Here is a 25,225-nt window from a genome sequence, read left to right as displayed (position 1 = left end):
ATCTGTTATGTTTGATCAAGTTAGTTTTGACTGAAGTACTCACACTGTCTAATAAGAGAGCTCCTTATTTTTTTAAAGGGTTTCAGAGACACCTAAGAAAATGCTGTTTCTTTTTCACTTCTAAGCCTTTCTGGGAAAGGATGCAAAAACCATTATTACCACCATCAGAAGAACCTAAATAACGAAACAGATGGTGTCTAGTTAGAAAAAAAGTACATTGAAACAATGAATGTTATCAGGTTATTTTGAGTCTCTGCTGCCTTAACACTAAACACTGAAAGAACCACCGAATCCACTAGGTTGGAGAAGACCTCTGAAATCATTGAGTCTAACTTCTGACTGAACACAACCTTGTTAACTAGACCATACCTCCAGTCATTTCATGACCTCCTCCAAGTAAGATGACCCCATTATGTCCCTGGGCAGTACATTCCAACATTTAACAATCTTCTCAGTTAAAAAATCCCTCCTGATGAATTCCTATTGCTGTCCAACCTGCATCTCTCCAGATACAGCTTGAGGCCATTTTCTCTTGTCCAGTTGCTAATTGCCCAGGAGAAAAGACTGGCCCCCACTTTGCTACAGTCTCCTCCCAAGAAGTTGTAGAGAGCAGTAAGGTCACTCCTGAGCCTTCTCTTCTCCAGGCTAAATATCCCCAGCTCCCTCAGCAACAGCCCCAGCTTCCATTGAAAACAGGGAGCATGTAATTCTATGTCAATATATGGCATATCAAACAGAATGAATGTTTCAAGTCTTGATCCACATCAAAGCATTGTCCAACATTACCCCAACAGGATTTGAACCCGGCTCCTAGATATTTTAATGAGCAACAATATCTAAAATAGAAAAAGGAAAATTTCAAAAAATATATGACTAGACATTAGCCAATCTGTGTAATTCTCCCGCTGACATCAATTCTCTCTTTGGAAGAATCAAGATATTTTCTAGTCATTATTGGGCTGCTGAAAGCTTTACATGGCAAAACAACTGTGTGACTTCTGTAAAGACCCTAAGAGGATGCAACTGTATCATGTACCTGGTTCTTCCTTGGAAAGCCAGATTTCTGCATGCATCCCAGTAACCTATATATATACACTAAACTTCTCATGCCTCCTGACTAAAAAATAGCTTATTCTCCCAGTCTCATTGCATTCAGCTAATTTCTACACAGCAATGTTAAAAATGCTGTTGTCCAGCAGTTCCACTGCTGCCAACACTAATATCAATAAAATCTGCTTAAAAGCAACTCGAATAACCATAAATATACAGAGAAACAGAAGGAGCCCCAGAGTAGGTGTGATAGGAAGATGTGGCACTAGATTCACAGGAGACCTGTGCTTCTCCAGAAGAAACCCTGAGGCCAGGTAAGAGTTTTCAGATCACTGAATATAGTATTAATGTTCATGCTTAGGAAACCAAATTTTAAAAAACTTAATTTGTGTAATACACAGGAACAGAACAGCTTTTTTTTTCAGTATTACTGATTTTAATGGCAAATGAAAGTGCAAACTAAAAATAAACAAACTAAAAATAGATAAAGAAAGTAAAGTTATGAGCATAAGAAGGAACGTCAGGAAATGTATATGGATGAATAAGAGAAATTTGATATGAAGAAGGAAAAGAACATTAAAAAAGAACCAGGACCCTTCCTGCTCTATGAGCTAACTATGAATTGTTATCTATGACTGAATATGTTTTTGTTTCTCCACATTTATCTGCTGAGGAACTTGGTGTATCTATCAAAAGCATCATAAGGGATTCTAACATGACAATGACTACCACCTGTGTTTCCTTGGCAAAATAATGGGCTTTATTTTTGCAACAGATTAATTTTCTGAAATTGGTTTAAAGGTCATACCGACAGACTGAAATCTCTTTTAAAGAAAAGGGGGGGGGGGGGAAAAAAAACAAAAAACCTTATCCATAGACACAAAGGAAAATTACTAAAACAAAAGGTCTGTACACATACTGCAGCATTCTCCTGACATTAGATATGCTAGAATTTCCTAGCACAATATTTGGGAATAAAGTTTAAAATTCTTCCCTGATGAACACATTTCTCCCGCCAGCTCCACAACAAGCCTTTCAATCACTTTTTAGCTCATTGTACAAGCTCCTCTGTATTTTAGGCCCTGGCTTTGTCCTTAGCCAAGCCAGGTGTTTGTGGCCTCCTCAGGCAAGGAAGAATATGATATCGGTGCTGTACATGGACAGGAAAAAATCAGCAACAGAATAGATCCAGATGTCCATGTTGTTAAAATATCTAACACATAAAGCATTTACAGTTTTCTTTAAGATGTATTAAAACCCAACAAAAGTGGGCTTTAATCAAACATCACTCAGAGGAAAAGCAACTAGATTAAAAAAGTATACATACATAAATATTGATCTAAATTATCAAACAACAACCCAAACATTTTTCCAAATCTCAAATTATTTTCTTTAAATCTGGAAAGAGACAGATGGGGCTTCTCCTTGGGATTAACAAGCCATGTGGAAGGAAGTACCTCTCACCAGTCCTGGTCAGCTAGCTAGCCTCTGTCCTGGGATGTAAAATTCTCAGGAATGGGAAGGAGAGAAGGAAAAAAAGATGATAGATAGATAGACAGACAGACAGATAGATAGACAGACAGATAGATAGATATCTCTAGCATTATCATCCAAAACTCAGAAAATAACTAGGAGTTTAGGCCCTGCTATGGAGACACAGAACAAGGATATCTTGTCAGTGCTTGAAGCATTCTGGGTTTTGAATCCACCAGCTGTTTAAAATAAAACACATAAATATATAGAGAACAGAGTCCAAGTACCCCCTACTGTCCATTACTATGCAGATGCCTTTTCCCTCCCTGAATAGAAAGGGAGGGAAACAAACACAAAGTTTTGCAGGAAAAGTAGCACAATTAAAGTGTTAGGAAAGATTCTGGCTACTGTGCTCTCACAAAGCAATTACTTGGAAGCAGTTGCTACACCTAATTTTTGAAAACTCATCAAAGCAACAAGAGAAAAACATAAATCTCAAGTAAGAATGCTTCCACTCAATCAATTTCTCAGAGATCCTCAGGGCATAATTACTAGGGTAGTAACAACAAGTAGATTAGAACAGCCCTTGAGGTTCAAAGGACAACTAGATACTGGTATTGGAATTAATCTGGGAGCAGACAACAGAAAAGACTCTTTAAAAGCAAATTTCCTCAAGTAAAACTCATTGCAGAGAGCATGGAATACAAGCATTTTCTCTTGAGATTAATTTTCTTACATCTGAAGTAGACTATTTACTAGTATACTGTTCTTATAACTCTGTTTACCTCACTGCACAAATAAGACTAGGATTTGTAAATATGAATAACTTTTTATGAGTTCAAAAAACATAGCTGAAAGTTTATCCACTCAATAGAGATCATAAGAGAAATTATCTTCATCTACAAACCTCTGCTTACCTTATCTTAAATGATAAAATCCAGTAAAAATTAGAATTTTAATGATGATTTATACAAGTCTGATTTTTTTCCTACCCTTCGTTTACTTCCTTCAGCTAGGAATGTTCTCAATCCTATATACTTACTATAGCAATAGAGTCACCAATCAAAAGAGATAGTTGAAAGCAAACCCAAACAACAGCTCAAAATAATATTCACTAGAGAACCACAGTAAAAATAACCTGGTTTCACTTAATAAGGCATGTTAAACTTTAGCCTGGTAAAGAATGGAGGCAAAATATTACTAATACAAGGTAAAGACTCATTTAGCAATTAATAATAAATCATGGAAGCTTGCTTCCAATGTCATTCTTTCCCTGCATAATGCTATAGATTTAACTTGATAAGGGGAAGATGACTCGGGGCAGGAACAAGCAGAAATTGTTTCTTCATGGTAAAATAGCAGCGTTAAAAGATGTCAAGATGCTCAAAGTATTTAAGTTTTGTAAAAATAAGGAGCTGTCATGCACAACGTTTTTCCCTCTGTGATCAAGTAATAAAAGCTCTGACAAAATCTTTAAAGTCCTGTTTTGTTGTAAAGCTTGATAGTTTGAAGTCCCATCAATGGATCTCAGGTTTTACTAGTTCTTAAAAGCCCGAGACAAATTTAGTTAGTATTAATCACAGAGAAGAGTGAGAAATAAGAGGAAGAAATTTTGGCTACTATCTGTTTTTTAAAAAAGCCTTAATGAATAACTATGCAAAAAACTGACTGTACAAAGCAATAATGTCAGTGGTGTGCAAGTCTGTGATGCTGAAAGAAATGAGTGACTTCCGCACCTAAACAGGTAATGGGACTTGATACTCCTAACTCAAACCACCCAGAAAGTATTCATTTAGGACACAAAAACACATAAATCCTAAGGTCCTAAAAAATTTATAAAGCCTGCAAAGAGTATCCAAATCAACCATAAACACTTGATGTGATATTTAGACTTCTGTCTAAACAAGAAAACAAAGAATTGATTTCGTGATTCATGTACAATGCTAAATCCCACTTAGTTGCAAAGCTCCTTGGAGAGACTGAATATCTGAGCAGTCTTCCCTTAAAATTCTGCATGAGGAAGAAACATGGGGGGAAGTGTGTGGAGCAGACTGCATTCAGTTTTCTGATTAAATTGACACTATACATCTTTCAAAGAATCACTCCAGTGCCAAACTGTACTATGATGAATGCTTTCCTACATTCACACTTACCATTTTTAAGACTGGAAAAGGATTACAGATCTGACTGCTGTGACACACCTTGGGCCTGCAAAAGAATTCTTGACAAAACAGGGCAGTGGCTGGCATTTGATTGCAGTGAAGAAATTGAGATGGGGTTGATATTCTATCACCCCCAAACAGCCTGTTCCAGTGGTTAATCCCCTTGACTATTAAAATGTATGGCTTATTTCCTACCTGAGTCCATCTGGTCCATGTATTTTAACCAACTGGGGAAGGACTGCCCTAGATACTCTTATGCCTAGATATTGGAAATGCATCACAACCAGCTGAGTACCTCCTCATTGCCAGACATCACCCTGCCTTGAATCCACCACTGTGGATTTAATTGGTAGCTCACCAGGTTCATATGCTGAGTATTTACTCTGTCAGTGTGGACTCAAGGAACAGCAAAAGAATGCTACTAACACTGCATATCTCCATATTAAATAGGTAGAGTCAACTTCTAAAGGTTAAGAAGTAAAGGAAAAAAAGAAAAAAGGAAAATAGAGCTGTAGAACAAGCTATTTTCCCCATAATTTGTCCATGCTCTAAAGCTTTGAGTCAAGAGTAGCCAATACCACCTTCTCCCATGTTATTATGGGAACAGAAGTGAGTTTGAAGGGTTTTTTGAGAAACAATTTAAACTTTGAATAAACTCTACATGCTCTCTTCAGAATATTTTTCTTGCTTCATTTTCCTAGAATATTAAATAGAGCTTTCTTGGTTGTTAGAATTTTCATTTTTAAGTTTTCAGGAAGGTGCTGCAACACTGTTCTCACGCTGTATGAGGTTTTACATTTCTAAGTGAGACGAATTAAAAACTATCACTTGGTCTGAATTCTCAGCATGAACAGTGAGAAGATGGCTGGACTTCTTTCAGTGTCACAGAAGTTACTTCCATGTAAATGAGCCAAGTTAGAGCACTGCTCCTTCTACTGCAGCTGCAGCTTCTAGCTGTACTGTGTTTCACTGAAATTTAAAGCTAGATAATGCAGAGGAGTCATAGTCTCCTAAAAAAATCCCAAACTTTTTTTTTTCTTTAGGTTACATGAGGAGAGTAGTGTCTTCATTTGAGAAGCAGAAAAGAGACTTTCTGTATTCTGTGCAAAAAGCAGTTGATTAATTCTTAATACTGCCTTTGATTTTCACCTTCCTTTCTGATACTTACCACCATTTTAGGTTGTGATCATCTCAAGAAAGCACTGTTGGGTTTAGTTATGCACTGGGCAGGTGAGGAAACAAAGACTGTAAATTCCAAAAGAAATTAAGAAATTAAAAATACACACATTTTCCCCTTTTCTTTTTGCTTAATGTCCTAATTTTATACTTCTCTTATTATTTTTCTAAAGATTGTCTTTTTAGGGTTTATTAATCTCGGATTTTTTATTTGGTTTCTTTCTGAAGATCTTTAATTGACATGGATATTTTTAATTTTTTTTTCAGTAGTATAAGTACTCTTGATTGGTTTTATAAGAGGTGTTGATTTTTAAGAAAATATGCAAAAAGGTTGCACCTTCGTGTATCTTACCAAATCCTTTAGACAGTAAGTTTCTGTTCCAGTTGCATTAGGAACCATAGCAACTACAGGGATAGAAGCTGAGTATCAAAGAACTATTTCAGCTAGTAAAGCAAATCTGTACTTAAAAGCAAGACCACACCTATGATCATGATTTTTTTTTTCAACCTGTTACCTGGTCTGTTCTGCATCCTAACTCAAAAACTGGGATGTTCCTCAAAAGCAGCAATTTCATTGCAATTTTTAAAATCTTCTTTCCCTAGGCTCTAGTGACTCTTCTGTAGCAGTGACATTGTCTAGGGCTTCAATATAACTTAGCCCCTTACTTTCAGAATATACATATATACAATTCATTGTAAGTAAAAAGGAGTAATCATTGGAGTTACTTGACTCCATTTAAAACAGATATATTTGATCTTATTTCCTTTGAACATAATGGGACTAAATGCCCCTACCTAACATGCAGACACTGCATTGTTGACTTCTACATTCTAAGAGAGTGAACTTAAATCTTTTGTCCAGAATACAGTAATTTGCTCTTCTCAAGGTTTTGCAGGGTATCCTCGGTGGGATCAGCACCTTGCTGTAGTGTTTGGCCTGGAGAACAGAAAGGGCACCCTAAGACAGCTCAAACAGCACTAGAGAGATGCCTGTTGTGCAGCTGAATCAAGCCCTGAATCTCATCCCAATGACCTACTGCTAACACCTTTGCCTCTGGGAGGGTCACACTGAACTATGCCATTAAACCATTTTGCTCTTAGGCAGTTACCTTTTCTTCTCTTCATGGTGCCCCTCTAACTTCTCACTATTTCATCTTCCATATTCTGGGCTAGTACATACCACAGTAACAGCACTGAAAGAGGAAGCAAAATCAAATTTCTTTAAACCAAAGGGGTCATTAATCTGCCTCACAGTAAGGACTAAGCGCAGTGAGTGGAGGAAGGGCTGTCTTTAAATCCTAAATTATAGTAAGTACTCAAAAAACATTGTCTTTAAAAGAAAACAGCAGGTTTATGATCCCCAGGTGTAAAAGAAAGGGAAAAAAAGCCAGCTTAATAAACCATTAAATATAAAATGCAATTATTAAATGAAGAACTACATTTCTCCCATGGGAGCAATCGCTACAAAATTTCCTTAAATATTAGCTTCTACCTAATACACAATAAAGAAAAAGACCTTTCATAAAACAAATTACAGATTTTAATCCTCTACTCTGAAGGAAATCCTTAAATTAGATGGCTATTTCAATTTACCTTCAAAACAACAAGAGTAAGTCATGAAGAATCAAGTCTCTCATGGGACTGATCAAAATTGAACTTGCAGTTTCCTGTACTATGCTGACAATCATTTACAATAAAATCAGAACGAAAAAGGGAAATTGTCTGTGGGACCACTGAGCCAGGTAATAGCTTTAGTATGACATGGTCACACAGCCAAAATCAAATTAAAATGTACCCAGAATTTTAATATGGTTGAACTAGATTTTACTTTGCTTATAGGATCCTGGCTTGCAGCTTTTAAGCAACAGATCCAGAGTGAAAAAAACTACTCATTGGAGATAATCAGGCATTTTATGGTACCAGCAATTTGTTTAAAATAACATTAAAATTGTGTTAGGGAAAACAAAGAAAATTCGCTTGTAAACTATTTTGGTTTGAAACTGTTATGACATAATGCAAACATGAAGAAAAGCTATTTTATAACTTCAGATTTCTAATCCTTCTCTGTATATCTCTAAACCTTGTAAATTATAACCACATTAGCCCATCTTACAAAATTCAAAAGACCTCATAGGCTCAACATAAAGAAAAATGAATACTTCAAACATTTAATTATTTTCAGATGCCTAACAATAAATAAATATAGTTATATATCCATAATGTGTTTTACACAAGTATGGAACAAACATTGGTATACTTCAGTTTAAAAATAACATATACACTTGATTTGAAAGAAATCTTCTCAGCAAGCCTGGCCCTGCAGACATCTTTGCACAAGTTTACTTCCACAAGCAGCCAGCCCATGACTGTCATAGGGGTAGCAATGGAGGGAAATGTCCCTTGGATACATATTCTCTTGGTTCTTAAAAGAAGGTAATTAATTGTCGCCCAAACAGCAAATAATTCCTTTTTTTTTAGAAGTCTGGTGACCTTAGAGGATTCACTGAAAAAGGCAATAAAACAGATAAGATCTGGACACTGGAAGTATATCCAGCCCAGATCTACATATCTTGAAAAACACTTGTTCTAAAGTGATTCAGGCCTGCAAGTGCAGACTATATTTATAAATTATACAAATAATTTAAAATACTCACTGGAGCAGTACCCTTGCTTTGTGGCACACAAGTACCCTAATCACTAAACTGCTACAGGGCTAGATAAATTTTTCACTTTGCTTCTATCACAGTGGATATTACGTGGATATACAGACACAGACAGCTGGAACAGGAAAGAATTACACACTGCAAAATAAATAACCCAGAAAACAGCCAACTCTCCTCAGTAAATTCTGCTGCATTTTTAGACACTACTGAAAATCCCTAGATAAATGGCTACTGTACAAGTACTGAATGGCTATGCAGCTGATCTACAGCAGATCTGTAGCATGCTGTATTTTGACCTGCAATGCATATGCATTTCAAATGCACTGAAATAGTGAATACAAAATGTTCTCTTCCAGAACTCAAGGATCAGCAGATTTCTATCATGGCACTCCTCTAGTCTGCACAGACCTAAGTTCAAGCCTTTAATACAAGAGGAAATTTGTAGCTTTATTAAAAATGGATAATACTTGTATTAGTAGCTCTTTGAAGAATCAAAGTACAGCTACTTACACTTGCTCATGAAGTGTTTTACATTACTAAGTTTGTTTCATTACCACTGTTAAAATCACTGTCACCTACATGGTTACACCACACTCATACCTTTCTGCTTAATTCAAGAACAGAAAGAAAAGTAGATATTCACTTCTTATTTTACAGGTAAACAAATTGCCACATGATAAGCAAAAGCGTGAACAATAGATTTGACACTGTTTACTGACTCTTCTTGCACATTTCTACCTCTTCAGCAAGAGGGAAGAACTAAGTCAGTTTTCATTGACATCAGGATAAGAGCAATCACCTCCAAGCAGCTGACAGGCTGAAAACTCAAATGTGAGCTTACTGCTCAATAACCTGCTTTTGTTCCCAAACTTTACTCACAGCTTGCACTGTCAGATAGGGTGGCTGTAAGGTTTCAGAGAGCAGGGAACTTCTGAGGGCTCTTACTTTGATGTGTAGAATAGGAACACTGGGGCACAGCTTCAGAGACACCTCGGTGTAGGTATCTAAAAGAGTGAAATTTAGCTAAGTGTCCAAACTGTCATTACAGTCCATGGTGACACTGGGCTCAGCTCAGTTGTCCAAGCTTAGATTTCCAGTGGTATTTGGCAAGTCCTGGGGTCTTCAGTGACAACCTTCGGTTTATCTCTCCACAGGAGCAAAATCCTCCTCCCAGGTTTATGTGTACAGCACAGCCTTTTTAATTCTCTCTTTATTATACTTCATCTACTTCAAGTACTCGTATAAGTTTTTCACAGGAAAAGTTAGGGCTTGGTTTTTTGAATTTTGTAAAAATGTATTTTAATCCTTGATAAATTCCAATTTGATGCAATTCTATTCTTCCTCACTTTTTCTTTTTGCTATTTTGACACAATCTTTTTCTTATTTAAAAAGTCACTTAAAATATAATCAGATTTATCCACTCTAGATGTAAACATACCTATCTTTAAAAATTCCATGTCAGATCAGATAACGTTAGGTTTATATCTGTTGGGAAACCAAACTGGTTTTACCTCTCACAAAGCTTTTGAAATGCAGTACATGACTCCACTTCTAAGCAGTATGTCAGGTTCACCAAGATGCAATTTGTAAAGTAAAAAAGGTTAAAAATAAGCCTGTCTCTGTACTGTAAAAACTGCACAATTCTTTGAATTTCTCATGTAGAATATGTAGTTCATAATAGCATAAGTATCTGTTGAAGTGACAGTGTAAAGACCTATTATTTCTATACAAAATAGTTCCACGGTAGAACAAATAATGAAAAAAAAAAATCATGTATCAAGTTATGAACAAATTCATGTTCTTTTAATACTGACATAAAATATTCTAAATTTAAACCCATTCTGCAAGAGTCTTCATGACCGAAGCAATCCATCCCATTATGTTATAGTAAAGAACTGTGTAATCTTCTTGGAGAGAGATTAATGAACAAACCCTTTTTGCTAGAGCATAACACCCACAGATTAATCTTAAAACTAGTTAAAACTTCCAAATCACTTAGCTTTTCTCCGTAAATCACATTTTAAACCTGTCCTAAGGCCAAGAAAAGTTTGTTGAGCAGTCCAGTCTAACCCCTGGCCCGCAAGCAGAATTAATCTTATTTACAATAATTCTTGGCAACCGTTTTCTTGTCCAGCTTGTTTCTAAAATGTAGAATTCCCAAAATTGTTAACCAAAAGCATTTTAATATTGTCATTGGAAAATATTTGCTAATATTAAGCATGTATTTTCTTTGCCTGTATTTTCTTGCAGTACGACACCACTGCGGCTTTATCTACTACAAAGGAGTACAGACAAGCACTTTCTTATGCATAGTTTTTTCTATGTAGATTTCAGAGCATGTTTTTCTCTCTTCTTTCCAACTGGTCTGTGTCTTTCTAGTACACTCCCCAAAACTGAACAATGATCTCCAGTTGACCTATGCAAAACGGAAGTTTCAATTCTCTGCTGTCTTTCTGTTTAAGAACCTTAAAATAGTTGCCTGACTGACAACGGTATGAAACTGATGACTTTTGTCATCTTTTGATCTATCATTATTCACAGAACTCCTCCTACAGAACAAATCCGTTGCACGATATCCCCCATACTATCGTGTCTTCCACTGCTCCTCCCCAGCTAAATGGAGCACTTTGCATTTGTTCCTATTGAACAACAATTTTTTCGCACTTTGTCTCCATTGTGTCAGGACCATTTTGAGTTCTGTCTTTCAACAAGACTTGACTTGCTAACTTTTTGGGTTTTTACTTTTTCTTAACACAAAATAAAAATACAAAGTGAAAACTTCCATGTGTATTTGAAAATCTTGGAAATCTAAAAGGCTGCAGGCAATTCTGCCTTTGAAATAATATCAAAAATTCATTCAAAACCATCAATTTTATACTACCTTCTCTGCTGGAGTTGAGTCTTTGAAACTCCTGCATTTTGTTGACTATTAGCTTCCCAAAGTTCTCAGAATAAGCAGGAAGCAGGCATCCATGAAAATACAAATTTTCTATGGCCACTGCTCCCAAGGGAATGATGCTTTAAATTTGTATTTCACTTCCTTTTTCAAATGCATAAGAACTACATAAAGCATAAAAAAAAACTACATTAGCATATGTCTCTACTGATCACTGTTACAGAAACACAAACCAAAATAGTAGTTAGCTGAGAACTAACAAAAATATGAAAAAAAAATCTTAGTACTCACCGAGTATGAGACTGAACAGTGCACCGCCATTAGCTTAATTGTAACTCAGACACTATTGTAACTAGGAGAAATAATTGATGGTAAATGAACAGGCTGAGACTAGAATACAGGAGCACAAGTGAACATTTGAAATGAACATTTTAAGAAAAGACTGATGTGGTAAAAACTGTTACAGAAGCCCATGTGCATATATACACATATATGTATATACAGAAACCCTGTGCATATATAGGTAGATGTATACACCCCAGGAGTGCCTACAGGCACAGCTCACATACAGGCAAGAAGATAAGAATGAGATAGAGTAGAACCAAATTCTTTTGGAATGATAAAAGACTTGCTTGCAATACAGAAATAAAACTCAGGATTAATAATGAAATTTTAAGTATTAATCTAAATCTCTACATTTCTCTTACAGCAGTCCCTTAGTGCTGTGTTTAGATATATACAGACATACTGGGTCCAAATCTAAGTTACATTAGCATAATGTTTATCCTGCTTTTTTATTATAAAGAACTCAAAATACCATATGAATAGTTGATTTCTGAAGAATAAAGTCTGTATAACAGCTTTGTTCCTTAGACTCATCAGAGGGTACACTCATTTTTCTGTGTTATTAAAATTCCCTATTTTTTCAGTCCAGAGGGGAGCATGCTCATAGCTGTGGGGAAGGGCTGCAGAGCAGTTGAGAAAGAGGACTATAACTCTGGTGAACTACAGATATTTTTGAGACTCTCATCCCTCAATATAACAGAGTGACAAATGGAGTCTCTCAACCTGTCCACATTTTTGTCTTTTAATAGAATCCCTAAACTTCATTTAATTAAAAGAAGTGGGATTCACGAGTATTTAGATTTAGGCCCATTTATATCACACTTAAAATATAAAGGATTATGGAGATGTGAAAGAATATGTTAGAACATCAAAGCAGTTTGTATTGCAAACATATCATTTGAAACCATGAGAGATATAGCAGCTCTAGCTGGAAGTTTTCTGATCTTCAAATCATTCTTCCGAAAATTTCACAAGTGGAAAGCAATTGAATTAGTGCCAGGGCACATTTAGTTTCACAAAGCTGAACAGAAATTCCATTATTTCTTATGGATTACCAGAGAAAGCAGCTCAGAAGATTTCAACCCATTTTCTAGTTCACACAATTTACTTTAGCTACTGACTAAAACTTTTTCCTATTTAAATGTAATAATTGTACTGTGATCTCAAACAATATGATGCAACAATTTGACTTCATTTGATTATGCTTTAGGATAAAGTGGAAATTGATCTACTGTGTAGCAATAATTTCATGGAAAAGCATGAAACTGCATCAAGAAAGCCTGATTCAATATACTTCAGAACTTACATGGCAAAAGCATTAAATCTTTCCTACACAGTAGGAAGTGTCAGGTAATGCTCTATTGAAGAGTGCAGTTTATTACATATTGCATACAGACACACACTTGCCAAGCCCTCTGTTTCAGTGACAGGCAGCCTCATTCAGAAATGATTGATGCTTCCATATTTATGAAAACTATGCTACACTACTAGAGGTGCCAAATATAGTAGCACAAAGAAAAGTCCATTTGCTTTAGACTCCACAACTGAATTCTTATCTATAAACTTCCCTTTCAACCAGACGAGCTGTTATCTCACTCTATGTCATCCATGGCCACTTTTTAAAGGGTTATGAGCTCTCTTGTGGAAAAACAGTGAAGTGACACAAGATCTGCTATTCTGTTGCACAGCACTTCATCCTACCCCAGTTCACCAGATTCTTAGATCCTTATTCAATTCCTCTCCAAAATTTAGAAATAGTAGGGATTTCATTTTTTTCTCTACACAAAACCCAGCACTGCAATGTGACTACACTGTAACCCTGGTGGCACTTGTTAATCTTTTGATTACAGGTTTAGACAAAGGCCAGTGTGAACTCTGAGTAACATCTAAGAACTATACAAAATGAGTGTGTACATATTGAGATATGTCTATGACACGCAAATGTAAGGTTTAAAAAGGGTTTGGGTTTATGGTTACTAGAATTGAGATGTTATAACAATCCCAGTACAGCAGCAACAATCTCTTCCACAAATATTAAGATAAGAAATATTAAAAATCAGAAATATGCCATAACGTTATCCTATCAAAATTACTGTCTTGAAACAATATTATCATACAGCTTAAGTTCTCTAGGCACCTTTCCCAAGGGAAAAATGATTTATTGCTCTCCATAATGTATCTCCCACCTACTAGATTAATATCTTATTTAACTTCATTGCCACCCATCCTTCTGTTCTTTTACCATTCCTCAAAGCTGTTAAAAAAGAAATAGAAGATTCACAACGAAAAAGAAAACACACATCCTGAAACACCCTGAAACATAAGGAAAAAACTAACAGTACTCAGTAGGACTCAGTACACAAGTAGTGCAATTTGCACCATGTCCTAAGAGGCATGGAATTTTTGAATCATTTGAAAATTGCAAATAGTTACTGTCAGGAGGCAGCACTTACCACAATACAGAACCATGGAATTTTAACAAACATTAGAAAGTGACAAAGATATGTCTATATATATAGATTAATTACTCTTATTTAAAGACACATGCACATATGTGACAAGTTAATAGACAGATAGACAGCTGCCTCATTTGACCAACACAGTCACCATAAAGTCCTGGTAGTTAGACACCCTGAAGACTCAGGATCTCTAGACTGTATTTAATGCTGAATGGAAACACACCTCTGAAGACCTCCAGAGTCAGACACAGATCACTTATTTTAACTGCCTACTTCTCTCTACTGAATATATAAGAAACTAAGACAGAAAAATTAGTTATTTGTTCTGCTGGTATCTAGTCCACCCCTTTAAGGCCAACCTTAAGATACTTTGCGAAAAGGCAGGTGACAGCAGTGATAAAATCCATGACATCTGCTCTGTTCTCTACACACCCCAACAAATCCCTTTAAGCTTTCTGTGTGACTCCTGAGATGTCTGCCCAGTTGCCAAAGTAGCAGAAGAGATCATCACACTCCTATCTGCGCAGCCCAGCCTCATCTAAAAACAAAAGGTGTGCCTAAACATTTGGTGGTGAGATACTGTCATACTATAATTCAGATTGGAAAGGACCTTAAAGAAGTGTCCAGCCCAAAGTCCTGCTCAAAGCAGGGTCAAAACTGAATTCAAACCAGATAGAATGTCTTACTAAGTACCTAGAATTCCAAGCTGAAAAAACATCAGCAGCATCTTGTTTCTAAATCTGAAATAATTTACCTTCAATTTTAGTTAGCAATAGTTGCAATTCTTCAAATCTTAGTGGTATATTCAATGGCATGCTTTTCCACAAATAATTACTTCAAAGTTGAACAAGGTTTTAAATCCAAATAATACCAGAACTGATGCAACCTTCTCTCTTTTATACTTCTTTAAATAAAAATAAAATAAAGACAAAACTACTAAAGTATGTACTTCGAAAATATGTGAAGTGTATAAGATATATAAAATAGATTTCACTTTAAAGTATATGCTTTGAAAAGTATTTCTTTAAATGCAAATGATGACCTGAAGACAGGAGAGCAAATTTAACATGTTATAACATGTACCAAACTCTAGGTTAACTCTTGTGGTAACAAGAAAAAGGTAATACACAGAATTTGAAAGGAAGAACAAAGGCAGAAAAGAGATGGAAAGATTTCTCTGTACATTTTATCAATGATTCCCTGATTGTAATACCCTTTGACAGCTGTGTTAGGCAGGCTAAATGGCAAAACTCCCAAAAGGTGGAGAGCAACTCCCAACTCCAGCTTGTTTTTAGCATTAGACAGCCTAAATAAAAAAAAAAAAAAAAAAAAAAAAAAAAAGAGAGGAGGCTTTCGGACTTCAAAGCCAACTACGCATTTTATGACCCCATTCTGCTAATTATTTCAGCATCACAGGTTAAAAACAAGAGAGTTGCCAGAAGGATAACTTCCCAAGCCTGTATGAAGTAACCATGTTATCCTTTCCAATGAAGTGGTCATAAAGGTTAATAAGTACATATTAACAGACTAATGACAAGACTTTAGGGCTTTGTCCTCAACACATGTAAACTCTGTACCTCCTTCCATCACACCCAACCTCATATCACTACTATTTTCACATCTTTGCGGCTCTGTGACCAATTTCTGCATAAACTTATGCCTAATTAAATCAAAAGAAACTAACAGTATACAAAGAGTAATCACAAAAAGGAAATGCCACCACCAGTCCAAATAACTATTATTTATCAGGTAACCTCCTGTTGTCTAAAACAGGAGGTTACCTGATAAATAATAGTTAAAACAACTATGGTTCAACATGCAATAATTTTTTCAATCATATTTAGGAACTCAAGAGTCTGAAAAACTAGATCTGAAAAAAGAATCTCAAAATCAAACTACCCAAGAATGTCTACTAGAAAAAGACAAAGAATATAGTGGGTGAAAACGGTGGTATAAAAAAATCCCTCTTTTGTAGCACTCCAGGCATTAATTTTGCATTTTAGTATGGCCCAAGTTAAAGAAGTTAAAAGGAACGTGAAGTTATGGGTTTACAATTAAAATCAAAGCATCTTAGTAGAATGTTTTCTTACTTTTTATCAGATATAATTTTTTAAAAGCCAAATTCCAAAAGCAATGCAGTTTCTAATCACCTGAATGATTCAGAACTCCTTCTTTGAAAGCATAAAAGCATAGGGAGAAGCTAAAAATTAATAGATAATTTTTATTGCATCATAATAATAAAATACTAAAATCAAGAAAAGTATGAACAAGTTTGGAAACAAATAGCAGAAAGCTTTACCTTGAAAAGCAGCTGCATTACGAGATATTAAAAATTTTAATGTAGCACTTGATGTTTGAAGCAATTGCTGTATATCTTGCTTTGCTGCAATCTGATACCTTTCTTCCATCTTTTTGGTACAGCATGTTGGATTTTTAGAAGTACAAACCTGGAGATCAACACCTAAGGAAAAGGCAGTTACACTGATTAATATAAAACAGAAGTATGCAAAACACAAACACCAAAGAGATTTTTTTTTTTAACATGGGTAATGACACAGAAGAAATACCCAAAACTTCAAAACATTTGGTCTTGTTCAACAGAAAGGAATACTAATTAAAATTCTGTGGGAAGAGTACACTTATTACAGCTAATTAAAGTCACGTAATTTCCCTGACAATGCAATCCTGTTCCAGCTGTGAATATTGCTCACTAATGTTGGTCACATACGTTGAATAGGCATTGTACATCACGATACAGGTGGTGTCCCACTCCTGGAAACACTCAAGATCTGCTCAGATGGGGCTCTGGGCAACCTGATCTAGTTGAAGATGTCCCTGCTCATTGGAGACTAGATAACTTTAGGTGTCCCTTCCAACACAAACTATTCTGTGATTCTATGATCCTCTAGAATACTGAACTGCTGGAGCAGCTCATGGCTGGCACTCCTGTGCTTCTGTAAATCTTGCACTAAAAAAAGCTAACTACTTCCAAACATTACAAACACACCAGTGGAAAGCTCATTCCTGACAATGAACGTGCTTATATTAATTTCTACATGGAGCAATCCTAACTTCCAGCCTAATCTCCCTGTGTCTTTCTCTAACACCAAACATTCCCCTGAATCCCTGACACCAACTCCCTACTTCCCTAATAGGTTGGGAGACACCTCTACAAGTGTCTTTTTTTTTTTCATTTTGGGCATGTTGAAATCCCAGAGGGAAAATTCATTACTTTTATAACTTTACAACTGGAGCATAATCAAGCATAAAAAGCATGATTCACCTTGCTTGTTATCATATGGTATTAAAAATCCTTTTCTTTTTTAATACTGTATCTAAGCAATGCTTTCTAATATAAAGAACAAACATATTATGAAAGAATAAATATGAGAATTTAAGTTATAGTAATACAAAACTTAACAGTCCAGTCCAAATTTTTTTCTCAAATACATTATTTCATTGACAGATATGAAAGATTTCTTGGAAACATAGTAAGAAACTTATTTTCATCTGCATGACCTTTCAACTTCTACATTTCTATTATTAACAAATAATATACAGGGTAACGTACAGTTCCCTGGGTACACAGGCATAGACATTAATAATACTTGTCTAATATTAAAATGAAATAACTTAAAATTAGGTCTATTACCCAAACTCTTCTTAGTATTTTAACCAATTGTTAGACACTGCTTAACTTTCAAACCTTTGCCACTTGTAAAGCAGAAGTATAAATATATAGATATATAGATATTCTTGTAAAGCAGAAGATATAAGTATCACTGCTACAGAAACTACTTTGAAACTTTATCTAGGCTTTATGGACTTGAGTATAGCTTCAAGAAGACACACTTTTAGCAAAACCCAAAAATAATTATGAATATTTATTTATGGCTTCAGATGAAACTTCAGTATTATTTTATTTCCTTGATGTTATGAAAAGCATTTTTAAGCAGCATCTTTCCAACATGGATCTCATTCCCAACCCTAAGTGAATTTTGTTTTATAGTTTTAAGACTGCTAATCATGTACATATGAAGTACATTTTATTGATCTACTTTTGTTCCAGCTCATTAAGCACAGCTGCTTTCACTGGCCAGGAAAACATAACCAAATACAACCTACAAAGAACACAACTGACCAAAAATTGAATTGTTGCTCAAAACCCACAGAGTGGTTTTCCAGTTGTTTTTTTAGAGATCTACAGAAGGAGGAACAGCTTACAGATAATGTTTCAGAAGACACACAAACCAGAATGTGAAACAGGTCTTTCCATTTCAGTATAAGCAATATTAAAAAAAACCCCAGACAATTATTTTCTGAGTTTTCACACCTAAAAAACTTTCCATCTTCCAGAAGAACTGTTTTATCAATAACCAATTTTAAAATGGAGGGAGAAAACACTTTCTATTCCAAAAAGGCATATTGGCTCTTTTCAATACCAAATTCTGATGGCTCTACACTGTGATCCATTTTGAAACAAGATCACAAGACAGCTGGAAGTGAAATACCTTAGCCTGTAATAAAAATATATTGAATTAAACAGTCATGGTACAAGAAAGGTTTTAGAACTGAAAAGAATCTAGATGAGTCTAAGAAAGACAGTTTGGAAAGAAAAACATATTTGTTCTAAGGTGCAAGTTTACCTATCTGGAACTGATTTCAAACTTTTATTCACGGTCTCAGCTGTACAAATCTGTATTTTCAGTACCTTGAGATAAACAAATGCTGACAGGATGAGGACATTAACAGCCAGGAAGAGCAAATGCCAGATCTGTGGTAAATTTCTGCCTGTCTATTTAGACTTTCACGAGATCAAATCCAAGGTCTGAAAAATCCCAAAACAGATTTAGGATTGTCATGACAGTCTTTCAAAAGCCAGCACTGAAATGCCATATGGCTTGGATGCAATTGTCAAATCAGAGGTTTATATCGAAATGGATTTGGAACCTGTATCAGACCTAAGTCCTTCTCATGCTTATCCTTTAATATTTATTAATTTATTTTTGTTACAAGCACCACTCCAGATTTAGCATTACTTCTATCACTACGATTGTTGTGAGGTACTTCAGCTTTGCTCAGTAAAAGAGATGGGGAACAGCCTCAAGCACCTGGCCCTGACTGCTGATACTGTTGAACTATCATCTCACTTTTTTCTGTGGCTCCATTCTGCAGGAGTCAGTATTTCTCTCACCTGCACTTCAAGAGGTGGTGAATTCTATATATTGCTTTCAAAGGGCACTCCAGACAACACTGTAGTAAAATTTTGGCTCCTTCCTTATACACTCCAAGCTTTTCTTTCTGCCTACTAAGAAGCACTCCAGCAAGGTGAAACCATCCCTTCATACAACCACACAACAGTTCACAGAACAAAACATGTCATCCTGTCCAAAAGGCCTCTTATTTTTGAGACTGCTTGAATTTCAGGGCAGGGGAACACACAGTGTCTTGGCATTACAAAAGCATCATACTGGTTCCCAGGAAGATTCAAGAGAAAATCCCATGGAGTGAGGACAGTCCATTCCTTCTACAGGACACCAGCCTTAAGCAATGTAGACATAAATAACCCTGCTCTGTTCCACTCAGCATGAGAGCCAGGAGGCGCTCCTTGAGCTGCAGCACCTTTCAGGCCAACCCAGCCAGATCAAGACTACCGAGCACTGATGACTTCCTAGAGAAGCTGAAAGACTGGAGATTGAGATGGGGAACTGCTATATAGCTAAGCCCATTTTTTTGTTCATTTTAATCTCAAAATATTGTCAGATTTCTTTTCACAGTGATCATTTTGTGGATCCAGAGGTGAAATATTCACACACAAACAAAATTATGCTGTTGGCAACAGTCCTTACAAAAACAGATGTGATATAATGAACATCAGTAACTGATTTGACAGAGCAATTCACATTCTGTCTCTGATTAAATCATATTCCAGAGCTCTGAATGCCTGTTAAACAAATAGAGTAATTACAAGTGTCCCTGTCTCCATACAACAAAAGAAAAAAAAAAAATTTGACTTGAGGTAGAACCAAAATCCAAATTACTGGAATGTAAATTATACTAGAAACCCAAATGAAAATTCAAATATGATCTTGGGATTGTATTAAAGTAACCTGCTGGATTTTAAACTAATTTCTATTGTTACTTTAGGGGAATTAGAAAGAATATTTTAACTAGACTTAACAACAGTACCACAGACCAACTTTTTCTGACATTATCTCATCTTTCCAGCAAGGTTTTTCTCATTTATTCAACTTCATATTCTTAATGGTTCTCTACCAAAAAGCCTTTACAGTAAAACTTTAAATAATCACAGTCTTCACTCACTTTCATGCTTCTTGTTCTCATAATTACACACATGATCTCCCAATGTTTGCTGAAAATAAGCCTCGATTGATCTCTGAAAAAATAAACCAACCCAAAATCAAAAAAGCAAACAAACAGAAACCAACCGAAAACAAACTGCTGAGAAAAAATATCTCCAGCACTTTCTTCCCCCCCCACTTCATTGGGAATTGCTTGATCCTACAGTGACAGTAAATGTAACATTTTTCAACAAGTCACAGAATTCAGCTTTTTGGTGCAAACAGAAACCTGAATTTTTTCCACTGACATACCTACTGGAGGCTCTCTGTTACGAAGGCAAGAGTGAATGGTTTATCAGCTGTACTATTCTGCTGTGGCTAAAATCATATCATAGAATGGTCTGGGTTGGAAGGCCCTTTCAGAATATCTAGTTTCAACCCTCCACCATGGGCAAGGACATATTTCATTAGACCAGGTTTTTCAAAGCCCCATCATGCCTGGCCTTGAACTCTTCCAGGGATTGGGGATCCACAACTTCTCTGTTCTAGGTATTGTGAGTGAAAGAAACCAAAAAATAGATATTATTTGCAACCAAGATAACAAGAAGAGCTCAGAGCTCCCATTTAATCTGTCTGGAAAAAAAAAAAAGAGCTGCTGAAGTTAGTTAAAAGCTCTAGATTTACTAGCATATAGGGTAAAAGAGTGGAAATCTTCAAGAAATCTTGGGTTACAATACCAGAAAGGAAATAAAAATATGTTTAAAAGTATTTTGCAGACAGCAATTTCTTTTTTTTTTTATAATGGAAGTCATATTGATCAACAAAAATAAAATAAAAAACTCCAGACCTAACCTCTGAGTCCTTTTTATATTTATTTCATTTTTCATAGAGCAAAAAAGTATCTTTCAGGATTTTTAATTACTGAGGTTATTCTGTACAGTCCCACCAAAAATCTACTTGTAGCACAGAACCAGAGAGGAGAAAACCAAAGTATTTTTGCAACTAACATTTAAAATCAGCATGAATGCAATTAATGTTCCAATATAGCATGTGATGAGGCTGATCACAACTCTGTACTGTAGTTCCCAAATCACATTTACAAAAGAACAAGAACAGTTAGTCAAATGTCATGATTGCTAGGGGTACCAATAAGTATCTTGGGATTGGTAAATATATTAATTTATCTTGATTATTAGTGGCCATTTTCAACTCTATTATATCTTGTCTATATGGATGATAACACAAACTCAAATTTGTAGTTTCCATATCCTTCAAGATCACCTTCATGTTCATATATATGTCATTTCTGCATAGGATGTCAGAGGCTTTTTTTTTTCTCCCTTAAAGATACACAACCTTTATACAATAGCTGCAAAACTAATTCTATAAAATAACATATAGGTTTTTGAGCTAACGTATATTTAAAATACAGACACATGACAACCTCCAGAACTAGAATTTGCATGATTTACTGATATAATGCTGCTGGTTTTATTCCTACTAAGAAGCAGAAAGAATGGGAATGGTACAGCCTTTTTTTATACATGCAACAAGAACAAGGCAAATATAAACTCTATAATTTTATTGACTTCCACTGCATACAAAACCATACATCAAGCAGCATTCCTGCTGTTCTTCAGCTGGTGATCATGCTCTACCCCAAAGAGTCAGCTTAAGACATTTAAAGGAAAGTGTTCTTAGGTTATGTCTAAGGTATCATTAAAATAAAGACACAGAGCCAATGCAGTGGAAGCATTTATGCAGCGGAAGCATTTATGCAGCCTATTCTGAAGACAACACCAACATTTGATAATGGAGTAGCTCCAAGATGCCACAAGCTCCACTGGCTGTCCCTGTGGTTGCCCACAAGGAGCACCTGAGATGGCAAAGGTATCCCACCCACTGCACACTGCACTACCAGAAAGATGTAAGTTTCCCAGAGTTATTGCATCTGTCAGCCCCACTGGGAACATTATGGAAACCCTAAGAAAATTAAATTGCTGCTAGATGCCTACATTTCAGCACTAAAATTAAACCTTGCAAAGGCAGCTTGGACACCTATTTTCGTAAGTGGACAGCTACAAGAAATGTGTGTGTGCTGTATGGGCACATCTTATACGTAAACACATTTCTTAGTGTCATTAGAAAAGGTTTTAAAATATTTTTACATCTTGCTTCAAAGAAGGCTTAATATAGAAGATCAGTAGCACAAAACTGACATTTCACATTACGCTTCAAGCCTACTAATACCTTTAATCACACCTAAACCTTCTAAAATACTCATTTAATCCCCATTTTCTTGTCATTGCACTTCTGGACAGATTTTACTGTTTGCAATTATTTTTTTCATGATATCTGAGATCTATGCTACTCAGAACAAGAACTCTGGCAGCCCACAGCACTGTAATTCCTTCATAGAGTGTAAGGCTGATGACCATACAGCTGTACCACACCTCCTGCTGCTCACTGTTTGCAAGGGCAGCAGAGAAAGGTATTCTTTTATATTCTTACAATTCAAACATGGTTTTTCCTACAATCAGGAAATGCAGAAAAGTCAAAATCAAAAGAAAAAAGTGAGTGGTGATATAAAAAATATTATAGGGAGAAGGAGGAAATCAGAGGAGCAGAGCAGAAGAAACATATATAAGGCACTGTAGTTCTTTTCTCTTGAGTCAATATATTTCCTCCCTAAACCTAGTACACAAATGAACGGCATAGTAACCAAAATAAATAATAACAGAGAAAGCATAATATTTACACTAGGCTATGGAATGAGAGGAACCATAAAGTGATACCATATAATTCATACTGAGATTATTCACACAAATGATCAGCACAGAAAAACTAAACTGCCTACAGGACTGTAACTCAGATTTCACTTTACAGACACCTTTATTTGCACAGTACCTGTCTCGTCAGGCTTTCCAATTGAAATGTTTATTTTCTTTTTATCAAAGACAATTATAAAATCTTTAGGTAAGGACAATGCAAGAAGACAACCATGCATGTTGATAAATGTACTGGTAATAAATATAGTACTCCCATTTATAAACTACACACTGCAGTATTGTCTGTGTTAAGCATTATCTGTCACATTCAAAGCTAGAGTTATTAAAAGCTCTATTTTGGAGGGATTCCTTTAAAATAAACCTAGTATGCCTTATCTCTACTTGCAGAGTTAATAAAAACCACACGAATTATCTTTAAAAAACCAATGAGGTTAGTTATTGATATTTTAAAGTGAGGGGGACATTACGCAGCTTTTGTTGCACTTTCTGTCTAAAAAGCACTGACTCTCATTTACTAGTTAACTTGTCATCCAAACATGAACACACTTTACAGATGTTTAAAAAAAAAGTTGTTTTTCATCCTGTATCGCCGATTACTGAAATACTTGCATTTTAATCCTCTGAGTTCAGCTGAGGTTCTCAAACCTGGAACCAAAACCTCAAACCTAAAAACGTACACCTTACTATATACGTGCTTTGCAATGTTATTGATCATCTACTTTAAAAAAAAAAAAATAATCACTGCTGATACAAATGCTAGATATACTCAAATTGCCATGAAGACTCTACTTTCCCGGGAATTTTATTCCATTACGTTCCAGTGACAGACAGATATCCAGTACGGAAAATGCGCAGCCCGACCACTGGCAGCGGCGTAAGTCGTTCTCATTTCCCAGCAGAGTGACTCCAGCAGCCCCAGACGCAGTCAGGTGGCTGTCCCCAGCCTCCAGGGCTGGCACCGATGTACCTGTGCCTGCCCACGGCCGGCTGGAAGTAGGATGACCCCAGCTGAAGCCGGCTCGCTCTGCTCTGCGCGGCACGGAGGGGATGTGGGTGGGCACGTTTTAGGCAGGTGTCGGGGCGCCCCAGTGCCCACAGCCCGGGAAGAGCGTTTTCTCTCTAGAGTAAGGGGCCAGCCGCGATGACGCTACGAAGGGGGGGACCCGATGAGCCCCGCCACCAATGCCACCAGCCCATCGCCGCCGGCGGCACCGAATTCAAACCCAGCGGCCCCGCCGCCGCCGGTGCCTCCCGCCCCGCCAGCTCTGCCTTACCTGCCCGCGGGAACTCCGGGACGCTGCCGAGCGGGCCGAGCCGCCGCAGCTGGAAAACTTTCCGGACAGCCTCGCAGCTCGGCGGCGGCTCCGTACCCTGCGAGGCGGCGGCCAGGAGCAGGACGGCGACGGTCAGGACGCCGAGGCAGAAGCGCTTCCCCCCCATAGCCCACGACCGCCGCCAGCTGCCGCAAGGACGGGGGTGAGGCGCCCCGAGCCGCCGCCGCGGGGGAGGCGCCGCCCGCCGCCCCGCCGGGACCCTCCCCCGGCCCGGCCCGGCCCCCGCCCGAGGAGGGGCCCCACGCCCAGGGCGGCAGCGGGAGGGCGGTGCCCAGCGCCCGTGTCGGGGCTGGGGACAAGAGGAAATCCCCCCGCCCTACCACGTACACCCGGGATGCGGAGAAGAAACCCAAAGGCAAAGCAAGCGCTGGCATGGTAGGGGAGCAATTTCGACCCAAAAACACGAAAAAAAAAAATTACAGCGCTTTGGGGAACTGCTAGCAACAGGCTTAACGCTGTCAGTAAGGTACGCCGTTCAGTTTGGCTTGAAATGCCAAACTTGTTTTTCTGACAAAAGTTTCCAAGAATTCCGCAGTCTTCAGGGCATCTTCAGAAGTTTCAGTTTCCTGAGGCAAA

At 37.0% G+C, this 25,225-nt stretch overlaps 1 protein-coding gene across 1 annotated transcript in view; it reads right to left on the bottom strand.

Annotated features, from left to right (window-relative positions):
• GPC5 (glypican 5) overlaps window positions 1-24,755 on the bottom strand; it is a 574,301-nt gene extending 549,546 nt beyond the window's left edge. Inside the window, exons 1-2 of the mRNA XM_050976550.1 lie at window positions 24,590-24,755; window positions 16,524-16,685 (exon numbers count right to left, since the gene is read on the bottom strand). Coding sequence (XP_050832507.1) covers window positions 16,524-16,685; window positions 24,590-24,755 — 328 coding nt within the window. The remainder of the gene's footprint in view (window positions 1-16,523; window positions 16,686-24,589) is intronic.
• Between the last annotated feature and the right edge of the window lie 470 nt (window positions 24,756-25,225).

Source organism: Serinus canaria, chromosome 1 (genome assembly GCF_022539315.1).
Source record: "Serinus canaria isolate serCan28SL12 chromosome 1, serCan2020, whole genome shotgun sequence".
NCBI lineage: Eukaryota > Metazoa > Chordata > Aves > Passeriformes > Fringillidae > Serinus > Serinus canaria.
Note: the sequence above shows the minus strand (reverse complement) of the source record. Positions and strands in the feature narration are given on the sequence as shown.